The sequence below is a fragment of the Pelodiscus sinensis genome, chromosome 1 (genome assembly GCF_049634645.1).
Source record: "Pelodiscus sinensis isolate JC-2024 chromosome 1, ASM4963464v1, whole genome shotgun sequence".
Taxonomy (NCBI): Eukaryota; Metazoa; Chordata; order Testudines; family Trionychidae; genus Pelodiscus; species Pelodiscus sinensis.
Genome location: NC_134711.1, coordinates 55856762 through 55881405, shown reverse-complemented (window position 1 = coordinate 55881405; position 24644 = coordinate 55856762). Strand labels below are relative to the sequence as shown.

Genomic DNA, 24644 nt, shown 5'->3' with positions numbered 1-24644 from the left:
CTTAACCGTTGTGACTACAGAAACAAGTAGACTTTTAACTCTGTGAAAGATACTCTAATCTTCCAGCAAGGCAAGTACATTTTTACCATGATTTGAACAAGGCTAGTTAAGATCCCATGCTTAATTATCTGCAAAGCAGACAAGATTATCATAATTTCTTTTGTACAAAAATTAAGTTCTACAGTTTGGATTTCTGTTAGAATTTTACATGAAACTGCTGATATACTCTGCTCTTAAAAATCTAGAATCAGTGTCTGAAAAGACTAAACATAAAAAGTTTCATTATAATGTTGCCTAAAGTGTGTGCGGGGAGGTGGGGGAGTGAACTATGATGCAATAGCTCAGCCTGTCAGCTTTGCTGAATTCCTTCTCTGGTTGCCTTCATTTAATTGGGTTGTGCTGTAAGAAGTGGTATAGGATAAATTATGTTAGTGCTATTTGGGAAATTAGTCTGTTTTTAGTATCAAGCATATTGGGGAGTACTGGTTTGTGCACCTGTTGTTTAAGTGCAGGCTAACTTTCATGGTGGGAACTGGTATATTTTTGCATGATGAAATACACATACTTACAGTCACTAATAGGGATGTTAAATTTAGATTAATTGGATAATCAAATAGTCAGTGCTGTTTGCATCTACTATTTGATTAGTTCAAAGGCGAAAGTGCTGCGGGGAACACGGGGCCAGCGGGGAACACAAGCAATCCCCCATTAGCCCTGTGCACCCTGTGGGGTTTCAAAGCGGCAGTGTTGCATGGAGTCTGGGGTCAGCGGGGGAGTTTAACGGGCTCCATGCAGTGCTGCCACTTTGAACTGCTGTGTGCTGCCTGGGGCTAGCTATTCTGCAAGTGGCCCTGGACTGCATGCAATGTTTCAAAGTGGCAGACCCTGGGCTGCATGTGGCACTGCCGCTTTGAAGCATCTTCTTCTCCTTCCCGCTGCCTTTTTCTGATAGAGGCAACGGGGGAAGGAGGGGAACGACTAGTATGTCGACTATCCATTAAGCATTTGTTTATCGGATAATCTACAAATCTTTCACATCCCTAGTCGCTATAGGAGCTTGAAATAAAAACATTGCCTAAGATTAGCACTCAACAGTAATACCCTTTAAATTGCTCAGTGAAAAACTCCTCAGAAAATACCTTGATAAATAGATAACGTTACTACTTTTTCCAGAAGGCCAGATGACTGACCTGGGTTTTATCAGGCCAATTGTTTGATCTTTTTCATTTGTTCAGATTGGGGCTTTTAGTTGTCTTCGTCTTCCATGTGGAACATTTTTCCTAATGTGGTTGAATGCATGCATACTTTAAAGAGTTGAAAGTGAAAGCTTGGAGCATGGACCCAACTATGCACATGTCCTTGTGAGATCCCCATTCATGTTCATTTAGCCCACTAAGCAAGGAGAAGGGTATTTTGTTTTGGTAACCCAGCAACCTGTGTCTCCTATTTTAAAAATCTTCTGTGATTCCCCATACACATCCAGAAATCATGGAAGAAGAACATTTTCTCAGTACTATCCACTAGAATATCTAAGAAGTGGAATTGCCCTCAAATGTCTGCATTACTCTTCCATTACGGCATATAGGCAAGTGAGTGTTATCTTATCCATTGTATTAATAAATTCTGATAGATCATATGTGGAGACAACTAATGCTTATTTGTTGCCTGGAGAACATGAATGCTTAAATATTGTCTCTGGCAATTATTTTTCAAATGCTACTACAGGTTGGACCTCATTGGTCCGGAATGAGGGAGTTTGCTGAACCAGGGAAGGTCTCCTGCCTTCAACCCTCTCAGCCTGCTTCCCCTTCCCGTCACTAACTCCTTTAACCCCACTGCCAGCCAGGCAATGTGGCTGCCCTGCCCCACTGCCATAACTGCTGCTCCAGTCTCACTACTGACATGGCAGCACACAGCCCTGGCCCCACTGCCACAACATCAGTACCACTGCTGGCTGGCATGCGGTCCTGATCAAGCTACCGACCTGCCTCGGCCCCAGATACCTTCCCCTTCTGAGCTGTCGTGACCTGGCCTTCCTGCTAACCAGGCTGCTGCAGCTCTGACCCCACCACTAGGCCGGCATGCAGCTCCACTTGGGCTGCCTTGTGACAACCCTACTGATGGGCCAGCACTCCTGGGCTCCCCTGCCCTGCTACTATGGACCCACTACTACCGCCAATTTGCTGAGAGCCTGGCCCCATTACCACCAGCCTTGCCTCTTTCATGGGGCTCTCAGCTGCTGGCCCTATTGCCCCTGTGTGCTCTCGTTCAGCAACATCCACAGCCTTACCAAACCATGGCTGTTGTCAGACAAGAGAGTCCTGGTTTAGGGAGGTGCAACCTGTACTGTTTTTTACTATAAATACTCTTTTTAAATGTGATCCACTCTCAAAATAATATCTGGAATTTAACCTGTGGACCAGGAAATCAGAGGCATCAGTATTTAGTTATCTTGTCAATTAGGGATGTTAGATATCAAGTCATGGAATAATCACGTAACAGCATCAAATATTAGGAGTTACGTGATTATTCAGTAGTCACTGGGGGCAGAGCTGGCAGCCTGTGCATTCCTGTCCCCACTCCTGGGGAGCCCCTTACCACTCCGTGCTGCTGCCTAGGTTAATCAGTCTGCTCTGCACCCAATACAAATCCACTGTCTTTGCCTTTTTCCCAAGCAGTTCTGAAAAGTTTTCAAAGTAATTTATCAACTTTGCAGTAAACATTATTTTCAGAAAAATATTTTCAGAATCTCATTACTTGTTCATCAATATTGCTTTGGAATATGTGTATGATATTGCTCATTTTCTAGATAATTAACTTTTTGCTCATGATCTGTGACAAACTGCATTAGGAGGGTAACTGGAATTTAATTAAACTAGCAATCTGAAATAAAACTTACATTTATTATATAACCTTAAATGTTTTGGATACATAAACTTCTCTTATCAAAACATGTTTCACATTTACAGCTTTAACTGTATGCTAAACAGAAGGTTTATCTGTAATTAGTTAATTAAATTGATTATTTCAGGTGAGCCTGGGAAACTTGTGTGAAAGGGTCTGGAATATAAGTTCTTGTGCACCTGAGTATCTTGCAAATGAGTATCCTAAGTCCTTCACATTTTTTAAACTATTGTTTTTATTTTTTTAAAATTCTTCCTCCCTCATTTTTATTCATAGATTGGCAGAGGGAGATACATATTCTGGCTTTTTCAGCTCCCAATAGATTTCTTGAATTTGATAGAATATTTTCTTTGTTTGGACTAACTCATTCTGTGCCTGCAGAAGAAGCTACAGCTGTCAAAAACTGGTTTAAAACTTCAGCAATTTCAGGTTCCAAATTCGTAGTTAATACATCCACTTCAGTGGTGTCACTTTCTTTAAAATATTAGCAAACTTGTTCTGCCTGAATGGGTCATCTACAGCTCTGAAATCTATTGTGATTGACATGATTGATGGACAATTGAATGCTCCTGTCATAGCAGCATCTTCTTCAGCAGTTGGGCAATTACCTTGGAACTTCAGGTTGGGAATATTTGCAAGAAAATGAGGCGGAGTAAGTGCTTGATCCATCCACTTCGCTACTCTCTGCAGTATTTTGTGGTTGGATATTCCTTTCATCAGTATCTCTTCAACAGCATGAGCAATACAGGAGCAATTTTTCAGCAATTTGTTCAAGGTTATGGAAATTGTTTTCGGCATACACAACATGTCTTCTGCATTTTTCTTCAGCCTAATGTTGACCACCTCGGCTGTGATAGTTGGTGATATTTTAAGTGGGTTTTGCCTGCCAAAGCTCATGATTCTATTAGGGATGTGAATGACTAGTTGACTGTCCAATAAGCAAATTCTTATCGGATAGTCGACACACTGGTAGACTAGTCGCTTCCCCCTACATCCCTTCCACTTGCTGCCTCTATCAGAAAGAGGTAGCAAGGTGGGGGAAAGGGATGGGGCACTTCAAAGTGGCAGTGCTGCATGGAGCCCAGGGCCAGACCCCAGGCTCCCTATGACACTGCCACTTTGAAATGCTGCATGTAGCCCAGGGCCACTGGGGGAGTCACCACCTGTGGAGTCCTCTCCACCTGGCCCCGGACTTCAGGCAATATTTCAAAATAGCAGTTCCGCATGGAGCCCAGGGTTCCACCTGGCACTGCTGCTTCAGTCCCCCCTCTGGCCCCATGATCCCTGCAGTACTTTCACCTTTGTCAGCCCTGGGTCTGTTGCTATGCTTCAAAGATGGAGGCACCCTTATCAACTAATTGAATAGTTGATGCAAATTGCATCAACAATTCGATTAGCCCAATTAATCTAAGTTTAACATCCCTAGATTCTATATATTTGGTTAGTCTCTAAGATGCCACAGGACCACTCCTTATTTTTCTACCCTGATAGCCATCACAAAAGATAAACCATTGATGAGGGTTTATCACTGCTGCTGGACTCATTTCCTATTCACCTGGAGAGCAGTAGAGTTGCAAGTTGTGGCCAGAGTGGTCACAGCGAGGCACTTTGGGATGATTTCAGGAGGCCAAGAACATGTTCTTTCTCAGTGCTGCGTCTACACTACCATAAAGCCAGCCATGCAAGATCACATTTAATGTTACTCATTAAAAGTAGGAGTACTGAAACTGACTTCAGCGGGCCTTAAAGTCAGTGAAAAGAGCTTGGTAGTGTGAATACGTTGTTTAGAAAATTGACCTTATGTGGCTAAAACTGACCTAAATTCCTAGTGAAGACCAGGCCTAAGAATTGGAATCCTGTATCAATGATCTCTTTAGGAAAGTGGCATCTGCATGGGGGTCAGGTAGCTCCCTGGGAGCTGATATGTTCGGGGACCCGGCTTGAAAGCTGCTTCCAGCATTTACCGGCTCCCGCTTCCCCCTCCTCCAGTGCTGCTGCTGCTTCTCTATCAGAGGCAGCAGCATGGGGCAGAAGGGGGTAGGTGGCTCTGCAGGGACCAGTGCTGGTGTGGCTAGCTTCAGGACGGTCCCTGGGAGTGCTGCTTGAATGGTCCCCAGTGCAGCTGCCTTTAGGGACTGCTGGAGCAGCTGGATTCAGGCTGACCCAGCAACCTCTGTAGAAGAACTGCAGCCGTACTTATCGTGTTATTGTGCCATTACATGGCCACCAAACCCTGTCTTTCCACTGTAGTAGTGTAATGGCAATGTTCTTTTTCGCATGGAACAGAGGGCCGTTTCATCTTCAGATGTTGTAGCGTTACTGCAGTGCTGTTTGCATACCTCAGTTCTGGCTTACCAGTTTATATTTAACAATGTCTTCTGTTATTTTTGTGAAAAGATTCCAGGCATTACTCCATCTTCAAACTATGGGGGTGCTTACAGCTCTGGAAAAGTAGTCACCAAAAATTACAAGGGCCTGTGTGGTGGTGTCTGAAGGTTTAACACTGCCAAAGCGTGACATGCGTTCCACAGCAATGGCTCTAATGATGTGGAACCTATTTCTGCATACACTGTGAAATGCAGAAAAATACACAGGCAAAGAAATAAGACCATGTAAAACAATGATAATTGGGTTATGCTACATATTTGCTCGTGTTGCTATGGCTTTTTTAATATTGGTGTCACAAAATTGGTAAAATTTGTTTTAATCATTAGCTGCAGTATGTTAATCATAAGACTAATGCTTGCCAGTTAACTATTTAATATTTTATATCCCTAATAATTTTATCTGGAAAGTGACTGAGCGGCAGACTGGGTTCCATTTTTGTGTCAGTGATTTCCATATCACATTTTGTTAGCTATCTTTTTACTATTAGTCTATCCCATTTGACAGCTTTGAAGTCTACCATGGAATCTGAAAGTCTGTAGCTTTTGCTGTTATCAGTAATGATAATTAAGGTCAAGTTCACTGTCAGTTACATATGTGTTCCACTTGGTAGCACAGGTGTAATAACAAAACTCAGCCTTGCATTTTGGATAGGGTGGATTCCAAATGTTTCAGATGCCAGGGTAAAACTAAATTGCCTTTGGTGTGATGATTCTGTCCAGAAAGGAGCATAAACTTATCAAATGTAAAAATATAATTAGGAAGACCAAACAGGAATTTGAAGAACAGCTAGCCAAAAACTCAAAGTAATATCAAATGTTTTTTAAAATATGTCAACAGCAGAAAGCCTGCTGAACAACCAGTTGAGGCCTTTACAGGATCAAGATGCTAAAGGAGCACTCAAGGATGGGAAGTCATAGTGGAGAAATGATTTCTTTGTGTTGGTCTTCACAGCTGAGGATGTTAGGGACATCCCCAAACCTGAGCCATTCTTTTTAGATAACAAATCTGAGGAATTGTCCCAGATTGAGGTTTTGTTAGAGGAGGTTTTGGAACAAATTGATAAATTAAACAGTAACAGGTCACCAGGATCAGGTGGCATTTACCCCAGAGTTCTGGAAAAACACAAATGTAAAATTGCAGAACTAGTAATTGTAGTTTGTATGCTATCCTTTAAGTCATCTTTTGTACCAAATGACTAGAAGATAGCTAATGTGATGCCAATCTTTTGAAGGAATCTAGAGGTGATCCTGGCAATTATAGACTGGTAAGTCTAATGTCAGTACTGGGTAAACTGGTTGAAACTACAGAACAGAATTGTCGGACATGTAGATGAATATAATTTGTTTGGGGAAAAAGTCAACATGGTTTCTGTAAAGCAGTGTTTCCCAATTTTATTTGGCCATGGAACCATTTTAAACTCGAAAGAATTTTGCAGAACCCCTAATAATATGGTTATGCAAATGAAGTGCAAGATTTGTAAACCTGTGCTTCATTTGAATTTTTTATCTGCTTCATTTGCATTCTTCTTCCGAGAGAGGAATGTAGTCTAGACATAGTCTTATTGACTAATCGAGTAGTCAGTGGAAATTCTATTGACTACTTAAATTGAGGTTATTCAGCCAATCAACATCCCTACTAGTTGACTGGGAAACGAAATGGCAAATGAATTTTAATGTTGATAAATGCAAAGTAACACACATTGGAAAACATAATCCCAACTACACATACAAAATGATGGGGACTATAATAGCTATTTCTACTCTAAAGAGATCTTGGAGTCCTTCTGGATAGTTCTCTGAAGACATTCACTCAATGTGCAGCAGCAGCAGTCAAAAAATAAAACATAATGTTAGGAATAATTAAAAAAGGGATAAAAAATGAGAGAGAATACCTTATTACCGCTGTATAAATCTATGGTACACCCACATATAAAATACTGCATGTGGATGTGGTTGCCTCATCTCAAAAAAGATATCTCGGTATGTGAAAAAAATTCAGAAAAGGGCAACAAAAATTATTAGGGGTTTGGAATGGCTGCCATATGAAGAGACATTAAAAATAGTAGGATTTATCAGTTTAGAAAAGAGGAGACAGACCGGGGCGATGGGGATATATGATAGAGATCTACAAAATCATGACTGGTGTGGAGAAAGTGAATAAGGAAGTTATTCACTTGTTCCTATAGCATAAGAACCAGGGTTCACCAAATGACATTAATAGCATGTTTAAAACAAACAGAAGGAAGCATTTCTTTATGCAACACACCGTCAACCTGTGGAACTCCTTGCCAGAGGATGTTGTGAATACCAGGACTTTAACAGGGTTCAGAAAAGAACTTGATAAATTCATGGAGGTTAGGTCCATCAATGTTTTTTAGCCAGGATGGGTAGGAATGGTGTCCTAGCCATTTTTGATCAGAGGTTGGGAATGGGTGATTGATGATGGGATCACTTGGTGATTACTGTTCTTTTCATTTCCTCTGGGGCACCTGGCATTGGCCACGGTTGGAAAACAGGATACTGAGCTAGATGGGCTTTTGGTCTGACCCAGTTATGACCATTCTTATGTTCTTAAATTAATAGGAGTAAAATATATGTATAATTTTATTTAAGCAACCAAATGTAACTATTAGCACCTTTTAGAGGAATTGTCAAGGAAGATTCTTTTTCCACAGCCCCTTTTGCACTTGTTTAAGAATATCTGTTTAAAATCATAGCTTAAGTTAAGCTGATGCAATTCATTATGTAGGAAAGCCCTTGGATCAAGTTGGAGCATCCAGAGGAGAAGTCCTCTTCAGCCATGATCTTTCACTTCATATAAATGAACTTCATGGTTAAAGATTTCATTAATTCATTGTTGGTCACACCTGGTTATATGCATCAAACAGCTGAATGTTTTGAGTGTAGATTGGTAGTTCTCAAACAGTGGGTCATGACCACAGAGTAAATCCATGGTCACCAACCCGTTGATCGTGATCGACTGGCCTCGACCAGTTGATCGCGAGATGTTCAGGCACCCCTATTTCCCCCCACTCCCGAGAAGCCCCACTACCTACCTTTAGTGTAGTGTCGGCTTCCCGCGGGGTGGACAGAAGTCCTGTCTGAAGCCCGCGTCACTTCCAGGGGTTCTGGAAGAGCATGGGCTGCTCCCCTCCCACAGCTCTGTTGCATGCAGGGAGGGGGGTGGGAGGCGGGGCGTCTTCCCTGGAGGAGGAGTGCGGTGGATTCCCTGCGCCGCCGGCGCCGGAGGGGTGAGTTGAGCGCAGGGGTTTCCCTGCGCCACGGGAGCGGGAGTCGGCCCCGGGGTTTGGCCGTGCTGCGGGAGAGGAAGAGGTTGGCTGGGCCGGGCCGAGCCACGCTATGGGAGGGGGGTTTGGCCCTGGGGCAGGTGCCCGCGGGGGTTGGCCATGCTGCGGGAGGGAATGAGTGGGCGGGGGGTTGGCTAGGTCAGGCCGTGCTGTGGGAGGGGGGTTTGGCCCCGGGCCAAGTGCCCGCGGGGGTTGGCTGTGCTGTGGGAGGGGGTTGGCTGCGCCGCAGGAGAGGGGGTTTGGCTCCGGGGCAGGTGCCCGCGGGGATTGGCCATACTGTGGGAGGGAAGGAGAGGGCGGGGGGTTGGCCGGGTCGGGCTGTGCCGCAGGTGGGAGGTTTGGCCCGGGCCAACCGCCCGGGGGGGGGGGGGGGGGTTGGCTGTGATGCAGGAGGGAATTGGCTGCACCGCAGGAGAGGGGGTTTGGCCCCGGGGCAGGTGCCCGCAGTGGTTGGCCATGCTGCGGGAGGGAAGGGTGGGCAGGGGGTTGGCCGGGTCGGGCCGCACCACGGGAGGGGGGTTTGGCCCCAGGGCAGGCGCCCGTGGGTGTTGGCCGTGCTGTGGGAGGGGGTTGGCTGCGCCACGGGAGAGAGGGTTTGGCCCTGGGGCAGGTGCCCACGGGGGTTGGCCGCGCTGCGGGAGGGGAGGGGAGGGGACCAGGCCAGGCCAGGCCATGCTGTGGGAGAGGGGTTTGGCCCCAGGGCAGGTGCCTGCAGGGGTTGGCCGTGCTGCGGGGGGCGGGGGGGGAGGGTTGCCCCTGGGCCAGGCTCCCGCAGGATTTCCCTGCGCTATGGTGAGGTGGGGGTGGGGAGTCGAACCCAGAGGAGGCATGTGGTGGCTTCCCTCTGGTAGAGGGGGGAGAATCCTGGGAGGAGGCAGATGCAGGGGACTCTCTGCTGCCACTGGCACCCCGCTCCCTGTCCGCACTCCCAGCTCCCACTCCCCTGTCCCTGGCTACAGTACTCTATCCCCACTCCCGTCCCCACTCCATGAACTCTGTCCCCACTGGCACCCTGTCTCTAGCTGCAGAAACCTGTCCCCACTGGCATTCTGTCCCCTGCTGCAGAACCCTGTCCTCTGCCCTCCCAGCACCTTGTTCCCTCTCCCCTGCCCCCAGCCTCAGAACTCTGACCCCACAAAATGTATAATTATAAATGCTTCATTTTAGATTTAAATAGCATGAATAAAAACCAGACCATTTATTTCATAACTATAAACACGTGATTTTAATTTTATATGTCGCATAATTTAAAAATAAACTGTTTATCAGAGTGTGTAAGTAAGGGCTGGGGATAGCAAGTGATGGACAGGAGGAGAATAGAGAGGACGGGGCTTCAAGGAAGGAGCGGGGCAGTAGATCTTCGCCTGTTCTGAGATTTAAAAAGTGATCTTGGGTGTAAAAAGGTTGGAGACCACTGGAGTAAATCATGACCCCATTTTAATAGGATCGCCACTACTCACATTAGACTGTAGGGTACAGGTTACAGACCTCCTTGCTGTGGCTGAAGTCGTGGGTTTCCTTTCCCCACCCTAAAGTCTGGAGCTCGAAGTTTGGATTTGGCGGTGGCACTGTGAGGCTAATGACAGCTGCCATCGTTGCCAGGCTTGGCACAGCGGCGGTAGCAGGTGTGGCTGCAGTGCAGGGTCACCGGCTCACACAGTAGCTGCCTGCACAGGATGCAGCCAAGTAGCGTCAGCGGGCAGAAGCAGGAGGGGTCTCCCCAGCACTTCGCACCTTCAGATGTATGAGTCTGACCATCCCAACGCACCCTCAAATTTTTTTTATTTTATCTTATTTCTATGATATTGTAACTTTATGATAATATTTTTTAGTTTTGGATACTTAAAAGTGTGACACTTTCAATAACCCAAACTCTGATCCCTTCTGCCTAATTTGTATTGTCATCTGTACTGTTCAGAATCTTAATGTAATGTAACTAAGTTATGGATGTTCTAATTTGTCCTTACTCGCTTACCGAAACCATAACCCATTTACATACTCTTATCATTTTGAATTTTTAGAAAAATGTAAGTGGGTCTTTCTGGTGAATATTTTCAGATGTATTAGATCATCCTTAGAAATAACCACAAATGCTTTTTATTTCTTAGGTGTAGATATGTATGTTTCAATGTATGTATTGTTGGGGCTCATAGCTGAAGCATCTGGAACTAGGGATGTTAACTTGGTTAATATAATAGTTGATTAACTCAGTGAATTCTTATTGGTTCCTCGATTATTCTATAGTTCCCGGGGGTGGGGCTAGCAGCCAGTGTGCTCTGGCCCCACTCCCAAGGAGCCTTCTGCCAGTCTGTGCTGCTGCCTCTGTAGGGTGCCAGGCGGGGAACTGGTTTGCAAGGGGAGCCGTTTTAAAAACAAGCTCCACTTGCATGCCAGCAGCATGGGGTGCCAGCAGACCCTGTTTAAGGAGAGGGGGTCAAGCTCCTGGACCCAGCATGAACTGGGACTGAACTGGGCTGCCTGTCTGCCTGGCTCCTAATGTAGAGCCACAGCAGGGGTAGGTCGCAGACCTGATGCAAGCCAGGCTGCTGGCCAGCTTGGTAAGAAATTTACTGGCTGGAGGAAGGGGGAATGCATGTAGTCTGTATCATTAACTGAAAAGCTTTTGCTTATTGGTTAATTGACTACTATTCCATCCCTATCTGGATCAGTACCCTGGTACCTTATTTTCAAGTAGAATTTGACATGTCAAAGAAATTTGTCTTGCATTGAGAAAGGGACTGGAATTCTCTTTTGAAATCCAATACTGTACATCTGTAAATTTGAAATTTATTAACTGCTATTTTAATGCTAAAATAGTTCAAACTTAATTGGAAAATATTCATGATTTGTTATCTGAAAAATAGCTAACGTTATCAAACTGTGCCCACAGTTTATCTCTAGACTGAGATTAAACAAGGAATTACATGCCCAAAAGATAGCTTTTGCAGAAAGTTTATAAGTACATGAAAAAGCCTTGCTACTATACTAAAATTATATATTTTCTATGTTTATCTTGTAAAGAGAATATAAATTTTTAGAATGTATTTCTCTTGGTATTAGTGTCATCTTTGCTGTTGTTCTTTGCAAACACCAGTTTCCTTTTTTGTTTAATATTCTGTCAGCACTTGTCTGACATATATTGTGTTGTTCCATGCAAGATGCAGCCAACAAAATTTGATACAATTAAAACTCAAATACAAAATTTCTGAAATGTCTGTTAACCTCATTAGACATTCACAATTTGCATGCAAAATCAGAAAAGTTCTTAAAGATTTTCTTTAATAACTTAGAAAGCTGGTGTGGTGTACAACTGCCATAAAGTGAGTTCTGAGACATGCTACTGAAATATTCTTAAGATTTACATTCTCAATGTTTACAGTTCTTGGAAGGAGTATTTGGTTTGTGGCAAGACAAGTACTTCATCTTCTGTCAGTCCTTTCTTTTACCCATCTCCCCCCAAAATAATAACTTGCTTTTAAAATTCTTTGTTTTCCACAGTTTATCAAAACTCAACTATTGAACACATTCCAGATTCCTCGGATGCTAACATAACGTAAGAGCTCTTAAAAATCTGTGTTATTACTCTGTTCCTTATATACGCTTTTTTAAAACTAGGTAGGAAAAATAGCCTTTCAGAGTTTCTTCATTAAATATCTTTTTATTAATATTTTCCAGTGAAATAAAACCAAAGGGATTTTGTGTTCTGTTATTGAAAATGTTGGTCACTTTGTGATTGGGAATAAGATTAGAAATTTATCAGTGCTGTTTAGAATCAGGTATAGTCCTATGGCTTCTGTCCATCAAAATGTTCATGTGTTTTATTTTTTTGTTTTTTGGGTGGGTGGCTGGGTGATGGTGGTGGTGGTTGTTTTTAGAATAACGTTCATTACTGTTCTTTCTGCTAGGAAATTTTCAAAACAAATGCTCTAAAAATTAATCTCTGTTCCCAAAAGAGAAAATCAACAGATCTTTTACATTTTTTAAGTTACCGTATTTTCCGGCGTATAGGGCGACTGGGCGTATAAGACGACCCCCTATCTTTTTAATTAAAAGATAGGGTTTCATCTTATACCCCAGCGCCCCTCCGCCTCCTTTGCTCCCGGTGTCCCTGGTCTGCTTGAGCTGGTCCCCAGCAGACCAGAGGCACCGGGAGCAAAGCCGCCAGGAGCGCCAGGGCTCCCTCCTGCCCCCGCCGGAGCCCCTCCGCGGCTTTGAAAGCCTCGGGGGAAGCCGGCGGGGGGCATCCCAGGCGCGCATGGGCTGCCCCCCCGCCGGAGCCCCTCCGCGGCTTTGAAAGCCTCGGGGGAAGCCGGCGGCGGGGCATCCCAGGCGCGCATGGGCTGCCCCCCCGCCGGAGCCCCTCCGCGGCTTTGAAAGCCTCGGGGGAAGCCGGCGGCGGGGCATCCCAGGCGCGCATGGGCTGCCCGCCCGCCGGAGCCCCTCCGCGGCTTTCAAAGCCTCGGGGGAAGCCGGCGGGGGGGCATCCCAGGCGCGCATGGGCTGCCCCCTCGCCGGCTTCCCCCGAGGCTTTGAAAGCCGCGGAGGAGCTCCGGCGGGCGGGCAGCCCATGCGCGCCTGGGATGCCCCCTCGCCGGCTTCCCCCGAGGCTTTGAAAGCCGCGGAGGAGCTCCGGCGGGCGGGCAGCCCATGCGCGCCTGGGATGCCCCCTCGCCGGCTTCCCCCGAGGCTTTCAAAGCCGCGGAGGGGCTCCGGCGGGGGGGCAGCCCATGCGCGCCTGGGATGCCCCGCCGCCGGCTTCCCCGAGGCTTTCAAAGCCGCGGAGGGGCTCCGGCGGCGGGGCATCCGGCGTACAAGACGACCCCCGATTTTTGGGGGATGTTTTTTAACTTCAGAGGTCGTCTTGTACGCCGGAATATACGGTATGTCCATCTCTCCAATTCCGTGATGTCCATGGTTTCTTTGAGTCTGTGCTTTCTTTTTATATTAGGCAGTATATTGACATTGATGAAGTTTCTGCTTAAAACACTTCAGAATGCTCCTTAATAAAAATAGATTAGACAATTAGAGGAAGCACCGGTACAAAATGCATGCTTTCAGTCACTGTAAACCATGAAATTATGGGTCAACTGTCAAAATCCAGGAGTTCAGAGATTAGTACTAGTGCAAATCATGTTTGGAAGCTAGAAAGTTGAGAGGTGGGTTTGCCTGTCAACCTACACTTTTCTGCTTCTCTTGAGATTTTGCTATTGCCACTTTTAAGTACCATTTTTTTTATTAAACCTATCAAGACACTTTTTTGAAAGATGGGACATTAACCCTGGTGCTGTTGCTTCCATTGCCATTCTATTAATTACTTTATGCCTATTTCAAACTCCTCTCTCAGAGAATTACAATATTTTTCATTTTCTGTCGACTGTTGTATGGTGATCACAGAAATCCTAGGGACTAGAAGGGATTTTGAGGTCATCTAGTCCAGTTTCCTGCAGTCACAGCAAGACAAATTATTATTTAAACCAGTTTTTTTCAATCTTGCCAGACTTCTGTGCCCCTTTCAAGAATGTGATTAGTCATGTGTACCTCCAAGTTTCACTTCACTTAAAAACCTACATAATCAGGCATAAAAATAAGATGTCACAGAACACTATTACTGAAAAAATGCTTGCTTTCTCATTTTTTTACCATAGAATATAGTTTATAAATAAAATATATCAATTAGGGATGTAAAATCCCATTTAATTAGTTAGCTGCTTAAACATTGTTTTACCTGTTTGCTACTTAAATGGAGGGAGAGTGGGGGCTGCTCCAGGTCAGCTGGACCACTGGTTACCTATATTTGGTAAGCATCACCCAATAAGGGTGATGCTCACCAGTTAACCATTCACATTGTTAAAATCAATTGAAATATAAATATTGTACTTTCACTACAGTGTATAGTATACTGCACAGTAAAAATAAATAGTTATCTATTAAATGATTTGTTTATACTGACTTTGCTAATGGTTTTTCTATACAGGCAGAGCCTCTCTTTAATTTAGCACTCTCGTCTGGCAACACCCCATGTCTGGCATGATTTTAGTTAGCTGGATGTCCACTTATCATGGTTGTGGCCAAGTTTCCTGTGGTCCCATAAAGTTTGTGTACAGCCACCAGTCCTGGCTCAGTGTTCTGTGCCATTACTTAGCTCTAATTTATCCCTAAATATCTTCTAAGAGCTCAGTAAGCAGTGGAAGTGTTAGTAATGCTGCTTAGTAATATTGACCTCCCATGGTTCTGCAAATTCTCTGGCTTGGCACCAGTCAAATTCCTAAAGTGCCAAACTAGAGAGATTCAACCTGTAGCCTGTTAAAATTAAGAATATATCTAGATGAGTTGATGTTCCCTGGGGGTACTTAGAGTTATTTTGTGGGGAACATGTATTCCTGATTGAGAGAGACTGATCTAGACCATCTCTGATGGGTGTTTGTCTAATGTGCTCTTAATCTCTATCATCAGAGATTCTGCAGCCTTTATAGGCAATTTATTTCAGTGCTTACCTGTCCCAACAAGAAGTTTTTCCTAATGTCCAACCAAAAGTGCTTTTGCTGCAGTTTAAATGTATTGTTTCTTGTCTTATCCTCAGAGGATAAGAAGAACATTTTTTTTCTCCCTCTTCTTTGTAACAACCTATTATGTATTTTAAAACTGTGAGGAGCATGCTAGTCTAGGCATATACAGGTTGAACCTCTCTGGTCCGGCATCCTTGGGACTTGACTAGTGCTAGACCAAAGAAGATTGATGTACCCGTGGTCTCCATGTTTCCTCCTGGCAGCCCTTCTTCCTCTCTTCTTGCACCTCTGCTGTCACCCAGGGCTCCGATTTTGCCCCACGGCTTTGCTGCTCCCTGAGTGGGACTCCATGCTCCGCCCAGCAGGTTTGCTGCTGCCAGGGGTTCTCTCCAGCAGCCCCATGCCTGGTGCTCTGTACTGCACCGAACAATCCTGCTGCTGCTAGGGACTCTCCCCAGCAGGGCGCTGCAGGCCTGGACTCCAGTCTGCCCGCCCTAGTCTGGTAATGCTCCTAGTTCCATGCCAGACCAGGTGTGTTGCCGGACTAGGGAAGTCCAGTTTATGGAGTGTCAACCTGCAACACTTCCCATCAGTACTTGCCTCGAGCCAGGGAAGCCAATTAGTTAAGCAGTGAACTAAATTAAGTGGTGAATCCTCGTCGTGTATCAAAAAAGGGATGTTGTATGCATGCTAAGCTGATGTCCCCTCATAGTTGTCTGCAGATTTTAAAAAAAAAAAAACACTACGATTTTTTTCAATCTCTTCTTATAGGTCATGAGTTCTAGATCTTTAATCATTTTTGTTGTTCTCCACTGGACTTTCTCCAGTTAGTCCATTTCTTTTCTGAAATGTGACACCCAGAATGGGACACAGTGTTGCAGTTGAGACCTTACTGTAGTAGAGTAGAGTGGAGTGGAAAAATTACTTCTGTCTTGCTTACAACATTCCTGCTAATAAATCCCAGAATGTTTGCTTTCTTTGCAACAGTGTTGGACTGCTTACTCCAAAGTTAGCTTGTGATCCACTATGCTTGTGATCCCAAATCTTTTTCTGTAGTACTCCTTTCTAGGCAGTCATGCTCGTACTAGAGGATGAAAATGTAGCACTATGTGAGCGGTGTGAACAGCTGGCTAGATATAGTTGCTGTGGAAACCATATAACTTTGATTTCACAATTATTGTGCATTTAAAGTAGAACTTCAGAGGCGTTGATTAGACTTGTACATTTTTATAAAGGGAAAAGTACAATGTGTAAAAAATATAACACATGCTCTATTTTAACAGCCTCTTGAAGTCCTGAAAAATATAAATTGCAGATGTCTGGTTTCGCTTCAGATACCTTAACAAGAGAAATTAAATTAGGGGTTTGGAATACAAAGACTTTTTCAAACTTTTGGTAATTTACTTTATCACAGTGCATAATGTTAACAATCCAGATATCTCTGGCACTAAAGAAAATAGCTGTCACATATGTTGATTAAAAACACAACATTAATTACATTTTTCCTTTATATTTAGAAACACCTTTTCTCACAATATGATCTATCTGTCCTGAGAGCAAATGGAAAAAAGAAAAGGTGTTGTTCACATAGTGGTCCAGAAAGCCCCCTCAATACTTTCCTCATGTGCTCTTCTGAGAGCAAGAGACCCAGCAGTTACTCCTGTAACAGTTTTACTGTCTTGAATTGTATTCCTAAGCCTCCCTTGTAAGCACGCTCTGGATGTTCAGTGATTTAGGGCTTGTCTACATGAAGATGTTGCTATGGAATAAGGTAATGTGTGAATTTAAATTACGGTAGCTATTCCAGAGTAGCTCACTGTATGGAAACCCTTATGCTGAAATAGGTGTGTCCACAGGGAGAGTTATTCTGGAATAGCTTATTCTGGTCAATTTCTCTGTACAGGCAAGCTCTTAGGGTATGTCTACACAGCAGGGCTAAAGTCGAATTAAGCTACGCAACTTCAGCTACGTCAATTGCATAGCTGAAGTCGAAATAGCTTAATTCAGCTTTAGGCACTGTCTATACCTTAGGAAGTCAAAGGAAAACTTACTTAAACTTCCCTTACTTCTCATGAAATGAGGGTTGCCATGAGTTGGAGTAAGAAGTCCTCCAAGTCAATGACATTTTGAAATAAAGGCTTGTAGTGTAGATGCACACTTTGTTATTTCGGAATAATGTTCGTTATTCCAAAATAACACTGCTGTGTAGACGTACCTTAGTGGCCTGAAGTAGCCGATTAAAGGGTTCTATGCAACTCCATTGACAGCAATGCTTCTCACCTCAGTAGTAAGCAGTATGAATAATGATGAAGAGTCCAGAAAACGGAATGCTATCATGTTACAGCCAGTGGCCTTAGAGAAACTACAAGGAAAGTGAGGTCTGGCTATGTCAGTTAGACACTCGTGGCAGGAATGTTCACTTGCAATATAGACTTTGGGCTTGGGCTGCATCCTGTATTCCAGAACCCTGCAAGGTTGGAGAGTTCTAAAGCTCAGGTTGCAACTTAAGCCTGGAAGTTTATACACCAATTAAATACTCCTGAAGCCTAAGCATCATATATCCGAGTCAGCTGTCAGAGATCAAGGTAAATAGGATGAGACTCTTCCATCCTCAACTAAGGAGAATTGAGATAGATTTAGCTCCTGATTCAATGGATAGACCATCTTTCAAACCTGTTTGCTTCTTACATAGTGTCACATCAGTGCAGTCTGACTGAATGAAAGGTAGGTCTCAAAGACCCCCTAGCCTTTCCTTTTTTTCAGTTAACACCTTTTCCCCTCTGGGTGATTGTGTCCACTGCGTCATCTATGCTGTGACTGTCAAATCTATACCTGTACTTCTGACCTGTCTTGAATCTCATATTTCAGCCTGCCTCATTCATATTTCTTTCTGGATATCAAGACAACACTTTCAGCTTGGCAGATGATATGAAGCTGGGAGGGGTTGCAACTGCTTTGGAGGATAGGGTCATAATTCAAAATGATCTGGACAAACTGGAGAAATGGTCTGAGGTAAATAGGATGAAATTTAATAAGGACAAATGCAAAGTACTCCACTTAGGAAGGAACAATCTGCGTCTCACATACAGAAGTGGCTGTCTAGGAACTGCAGAAAGGTATCTAGGGCTCATAGTGGACCACAAGCTAAATATGAGTCAACATTGTCAACATTTTTTTGCAAAAAAAGCAAACATGCTTCTGGGATACATTAACAGGAATGTTGTGAGCGAGACACGAGAAGTCGTTCTTCCACTCTATTTTGTGCTGATTAGGCCTCAGTTAGAGTGTCCAGTTCTGGGCACCATATTTCAAGAAAGATGTGGAGAAATTGGAGAAGGTCCAAAGAAGAGCAACAAAAATGATTAAAGGTCTAGAGAACATGACCTCTGAAGGAAGATTGAGGGAATTGGGCTTTTTTTAGTTTGGAAGGGAGAAGACACAGAGGGGACATGATAGCAGTTTTCAGGTATCTGAAAGGGTGTCAAAAGGAGGAGGGAGAAAAATTGTTCCTGGCCCCTGAGGATAGGATAATAAGCAATAGGCTTAAACTGCAGCAAGAAAGGTTTAGGTTGGGTATTAGGAAAAAATTCCTAATTGTCAGGGTGGTTAAACATTGGAATAAGTTACCTAGGGAGGTTGTGGAATCTCCATCTCTGGAGATACATAAGAGCAGGTTAGATAGACATCTATATGGAATGATCTAGACCAGCATTTTTCAAACTGTGGGTCCTGACCCCCCCCGGGGGGGGGGGGGTTTGCGAACAACTGAGAGGGTGGTTGCAGCAATGGAGAGGGGGATCACGGAATCACAAGTTTGAGAACCCCTGGTCTAAACAGTACTGGATCCTGCTGTGAGGGAAGGGGACTGGACTTGATGACCTCTTGGTCCCTTTCAGTTCTAGTGTTCTATAATTCTATGAACTCCACATGGATAAAACATCTTTCTAAGGCCTCTTAATTCTCACTGTAGTTATGTTACCACTTCTATTTTTCAGACTTGAATCATCATCTTGATCTCTTTTTACTCCTCCATGTACACCTAAGTGATGGCAGAACAAGAAGCAATGGTTTCAAGTTACAGTAGGGGAGGTCTAGGTTAGATATTAGGAAAAACTCTTTCATTAGGAAGGTGGTAAAGCATTGGAATGGGTTACCTAGGGAGGTAGAGGTTAAGGGGTTAAGTCCCGGCTTGACAAAGCCATGACTGGGATGATTTAGTTGGGGTTGATCTTGCTTTAGGCAAGGGGCTGGACTCCGATGACCTCCTGACATCTCTTCCAACCCTAGGATTCTATTATTCTAGTCTATGATTTCCAAGACCTGCTGTTTCTCTCCCCCCCGCTCCTCTCTCTGAGGTGGGATGTAAAGTCTTAATATAATTTTGATATTAAAAGATATTTATTAGGTTTTATAGTGGTTAAACTATATAGTCACCTACTTGAGATGGTCAGGTGAGCCACTGAGATCAAAATGTGAATATTAAATGGTTCATATTCTGCATCTCTTCCTGGCAAATACTTCTGCTTCCAACTTCATGTAATAAAACAATGGCGAGCATAGAAATTATTTTGTAAAGTTGATAGTGGTTACTTTAATTGGGATATAAACATATATTAAGAGAAACTAAATTGCTACTTTACTATTTTTCAGGTTATATTTCCTAAGTAAAGATGAAGAACAAAAAAAAATGTGTTTCAGATATTGAGGATCAAAAACATGAAGATATGGAAGGTAACTTATGCATCTGTATATCTACCTAACTTTGTGTGTAGTGTCATATAATAGAGATGGTGTTTGAAATTATATGAAATTAAAATATAAAGGAAAACATGAAAATATGTTTTTGTTATAGAATTTAATTTTTACATTTACACTGGTTAACAAAATTTGGTTTTTCTTCTGCTTGGGAAAGTCCCTAAATACTTTACAGTAACAGTTCAACCTGACTTCTGTCAGTTTCAGGCAGAGATTGGCCGACTCCTGGGTTAGTAGTGTTTTCAACTAGTAGCAATGTAATTATCATAAATTTTAGTTAAATCTCTTCATTTGTATTTGAATTTTGTGTGAGTGGGAAAATATGGAAACATTGAGTGAAGGAATTAATAATTTTGTAAAAATGTTAAAGTTAACCTGTGTCATGGAACTAGTCCTTACTGACTGTAGTGAACTATGGGTTGAATTCAGTTTTGTTTGATTTGAAAATTAAGTTCTGATTTAACAAAATTTAGATGTTGCTGCATTTAACATGCATACTAGATACTTTGCTAGGTCATGAGGCAGTCTTGCAAAGATCTAATTTTAATTTGAATGAAAGTACAAAAGACTATAAGGATAGACTTTTTTGTTCATTTACAAGGTATTGGAACAGACATAATTAGGATGAAATGAGCATGTGCAGACCTCACAAGCATGTGAGGTGGGGGGGGGGGGAGTTTAAAGGGGAACTTTTTTTTCATTAGACATTTAGGATAGTCAAGACAGAAGCAGACTGTGAGGGACTCCAAGATGATCTCACCAAACTCAGTGATTGGGCAGCAAAATGGCAAATGAAATTTAATGTGGATAAGTGTAAAGTAATGCACATTGGGGAAAAATAACCCCAACTATATGTACAGTATGATGGGGGCTAATTTGGCTACGACAAATCAGGAAAGGGATCTTGGAGTTATCGTGGACAGTTCTCTGAAAACTTCCACGCAGTGTGCAGCGGCGGTCAAAAAGGCAAATAGGATGCTAGGAATTATTAGGAAAGGGATAGAAAATAAGACCCAGAATATCTTACTGCCCCTGTATAAAACTATGGTACGCCCACGTCTGGAATACTGTGTACAGATGTGGTCTCCTCACCTCAAAAAAGATATTTTGGCCTTGGAAAGGGTTCAGAAAAGGGCAACTAAAATGATTAGGGGTTTGGAACGGGTCCCATATGAGGAGAGGTTAAAGCGACTGGGACTTTTCAGTTTAGAAAAAAGGAGACTGAGGTCTATAAAAGGAGATAGAGGTCTATAAAATCATGAGTGGTATGGAGAGGGCTGATAAAGAAAAGTTATTTATTAGTTCCCTAAATAGAAGAACTAGAGATCACCAAATGAAATTAATGGGTAGCATTTAATGGGTTTAAAACGAATAAAAGAAAGTTCTTCTTCACACAGCATGTAGTCAACCTGTGGAACTCCTTGCCAGAGGAGGCTAGGACTATAATAGAGTTTAAAGAGAAGCTAGATAATTTCATGGGGGTTAGGTCCATAAAAGGCTATTAGCCAGGGGATAAAATGGCGTCCTTGGCCTCTGTTTGTCAGAGGCTGAAGAGAGATGGCAGGAGACAAATCGCTTGATCATTGTCTTCGGTCCACCCTCTCTGGGGCACCCGGTGTTGGCCACTGTCGGTAGACAGGATACTGGGCTAGAAGGACCTTTGGTCTTACCCAGTACGGACGTTCTTATGTTCTTATTGCAAATAAAATAAGGCTAGATTTGTTCAATAATTTAGCCTACCATCCCTGTGTTTGTTTATATATATATATTTAAATTAATGTAGAGCTAACTTCCATTCCTTTGAATGGAAAATACTGGTAAGGGTTATATGATTACCAGGCTCTTCAGTTTTTTTTCCATTCAAGTTAAAATTCCATTATTAACATCAATGCTTTGGTCAACAGCTTTGACTAAATAACACCTGAAACATAATCAACTTGCTACTCTGCTCTTTACTATAATTAAGTGATTTGTTGCCTGGTACACAAAATACTAGCTATTAAATCAGAGCAATCAGTTAAGTTGGAGGAATCAGTACAGTTAAGAGTTAGCACACTCATTTTTCTCTCAAACGGTTGTATTCAAATATAACTTTGTTCCAGAAATGAAAAATAATTGAAAGTGTCAATGTTAATAACAGGTGAAGAGAATGAAGAAGGCTGTTCCTGTCTTCCTACTGTGTTATATGATGAAGCTGACAGGTGCCCAATCTGTTTAAACTGCTTTTTAGAACAGGAGGTTGGATTTCCTGAAAACTGCAGACACTTCTTCTGCATGACCTGTATTCTTAAATGGGCTGAAGTAAGTTTGAGAACAAAGATGTAATATATTCTCTGTTTCTGATACCTTTAATAGGAAAAATAACTGGTTGTAACTGATCACCTTTGACAATTAAAATCTGTGAATTTGTTGTAACTGGATTCAGTTTTTCAAAATTATTTAAATTAGTCTGCTTATAATTAATGCTAAGTAGCTTTCTCCACTGTTTGAATAGTGTGAGACCTTAATTTTTCTTTCTCAAGATCTCCAGCCTCTTGTAATGTCCACGGGAAAATAGCGAATAGTTAATTATGGATATTTCGAATGGGAGATGAGGATAATTACCATTTTATGTTTGAGGCTGCTAATTATACAAAAAGTGTTTGCATCCCACTCCACCATTTATACTTCCATTATCTTATATTGTAAGCCTTTCTGGACAGAGACATTGTTTCATAGGTGTCTGTACGGTATCTACACAATGGAGCATTGATTCTTCTAACTCTTCAGATTGATGCTTCACTTCAGAAATTTATTAAGAAATATTGCTTCCTCTAGATCTTTCATTGTGGTCGTATTAGGAATTGACATGAAATATTAAAATCATAACTGCAATTTCTGACCGTAATTGTTTATTAGGTTTTATTTGCGTTCTAAAGTAAGTGGGAAAACTTCTGTCCTTACATTTCTTTTCCACGATTTTTAATTTGGTATCTAGTGTACACTTCCTAAAAAACTGAATCCACTGCAGCAAAACTATTATTTTTCCAAGGCTGTCAAACTGAGCTTCCATTGAAAGGAGGTAAAAGCAGAGGATTGTTCATTTTGTCTATTACCGTCTTGGGTTCCATGCGTGCATGCGTGTGTGTATATAAAATGTTTTCTTCAAAAAATATTGTCCTTTTGAGTTAGTGTTAAGCTTATCTCTTTCAGTACCATACCAGCCTGAGAATTTTCCTCTCTACAGTCCTCTTTGCTAGAGTAAATGAGATTTTTTTTAAATGCATGTTTTACTAATCATATATTTTAAAAATAAAATCGTTGCCATTTTTGTTTTCTTCTGTAATAGCTTTTCTTATTGTTGTTGCCTTCATTTACTGTATATAGATATTATTTACAAGTCCTGATAAGGATTGAGGCCTCCATTGTGTTAGGTACCTTACAGAAGCATAATAAATGCTGGTTTTGGCCCCAAACCGGTTACAGTCTAATTATCTTAGGCTTTGTCTTCACTGCGAGCTCTTTCAGCAGAAAATATGCTGAGGGACTTGTTAGCATAAGTTCTGGTCTCATTTGCATATTTTCTGCTGTTTCTTTTTGTGCAAGGGGCTTTTGCGCAAAAAGAAGCAGTGTAGATGGGGAAGGATTGCGCAAAACCCCCTGTTTTGCACAAGTTTCCAAACAGACATAAGGATCTTGCACAAAACAGGGTTTTGCGCAAAAAACCCTTGTCCACACTGCTGCTTTTTGTGCAAAACCCCCTTGCGCAAAAAGAAATGGCAGAAAATATGTGAATGAGATCACGGCTTATGCTAATGAGTCCCTCAGCATATTTTCTGCTGAAAGAGCTCGCAGTGAAGACAAAGCCTAAGATAGACGAAGATGTACTTTTCAGTTTGCTCATATGCTATATAGGTTTTGTTAGTTGCTTAAAGGTCTTGCCTGATTGTTCCATCATGGCTGAAGATGAGTGGGGCTTGGAGGGGAAATGTCAAATGACTTCATGAAGATTCCTTTCTTCTCTGGGGCTTAGAATCCCTTCAGCCCATGTAATTATATAAATATAATTTAAAACTACTTTGTAAAATGTGGTGGTGAGATACCCAGCAAAGGTATTTTGGCTAAATTTTTAAGTGGCTTTGTAGAAGTATATTTTAAACATATGGTCAATAGCAGTATGTTAATATCGTATGCTTTGTTCACTAATTTTCCTAATTAATGAGTATTAAATATTTACTGTATATTTGGGTGCATTTATATTTTGGTGAAGGAGGAGTTTAGTATTTGCTTGCATACTTTTATCCTCTTGTATGAGCATTCATTTATGAATAACTGTCAATTACTTTGAGTAGAAATCACCTAATTCAGAATATAGAAGATGTTACAATTACATCATCTTCTATTAAATGTACAATAGCTATTTTTGTACCACCATATACAAGTTCCTGATGGTTTTTGGTTTAAAAGATATTTTAAAGGTAAAACTTCATCCATAAGAAGGGGAATAAAAACCCCAAGCAGTGGTCTGAAAATTCTAATCTGAAAGATTTTTTTTTTCCTCCCACCTTCCAAAATGTCCTATGTTCTATTTTCAATATAGTCTATAAAAACAACTAAGATTAAAAAAGAGTTGCTCAACGTGATTTGAACTACTATCAAATTTTTATTTGCTATAGAGGAACCATCTTAAAAACACTTAATATATACACACACTGACACAGGATATTTTACAGTTAAGCTCTGCTTAAAAAACAACAACCCTGAATTTAAAAAGCAAGGTTTCCTGATATTTTTTTTTCCAGAAG

General features: G+C 42.2%; 1 protein-coding gene across 7 annotated transcripts in view; it reads left to right on the top strand.

The window, feature by feature from the left end:
• Positions 1 to 24644, top strand: part of SCAF11 (SR-related CTD associated factor 11) — a 75352-nt gene that overhangs the window by 6054 nt on the left and 44654 nt on the right. For 6 of the 7 annotated variants that reach the window (XM_006126485.2, XM_006126483.2, XM_075930482.1 and 3 more), the window contains exons 2-4: positions 12098 to 12152; positions 19756 to 19836; positions 22001 to 22161. In XM_006126485.2, coding sequence (XP_006126547.2) covers positions 19776 to 19836; positions 22001 to 22161 — 222 coding nt within the window. In that variant the 5' untranslated portion in view covers positions 12098 to 12152; positions 19756 to 19775. The remainder of the gene's footprint in view (positions 1 to 12097; positions 12153 to 19755; positions 19837 to 22000; positions 22162 to 24644) is intronic. The other variant, XM_075930451.1, reaches the window with a different exon arrangement.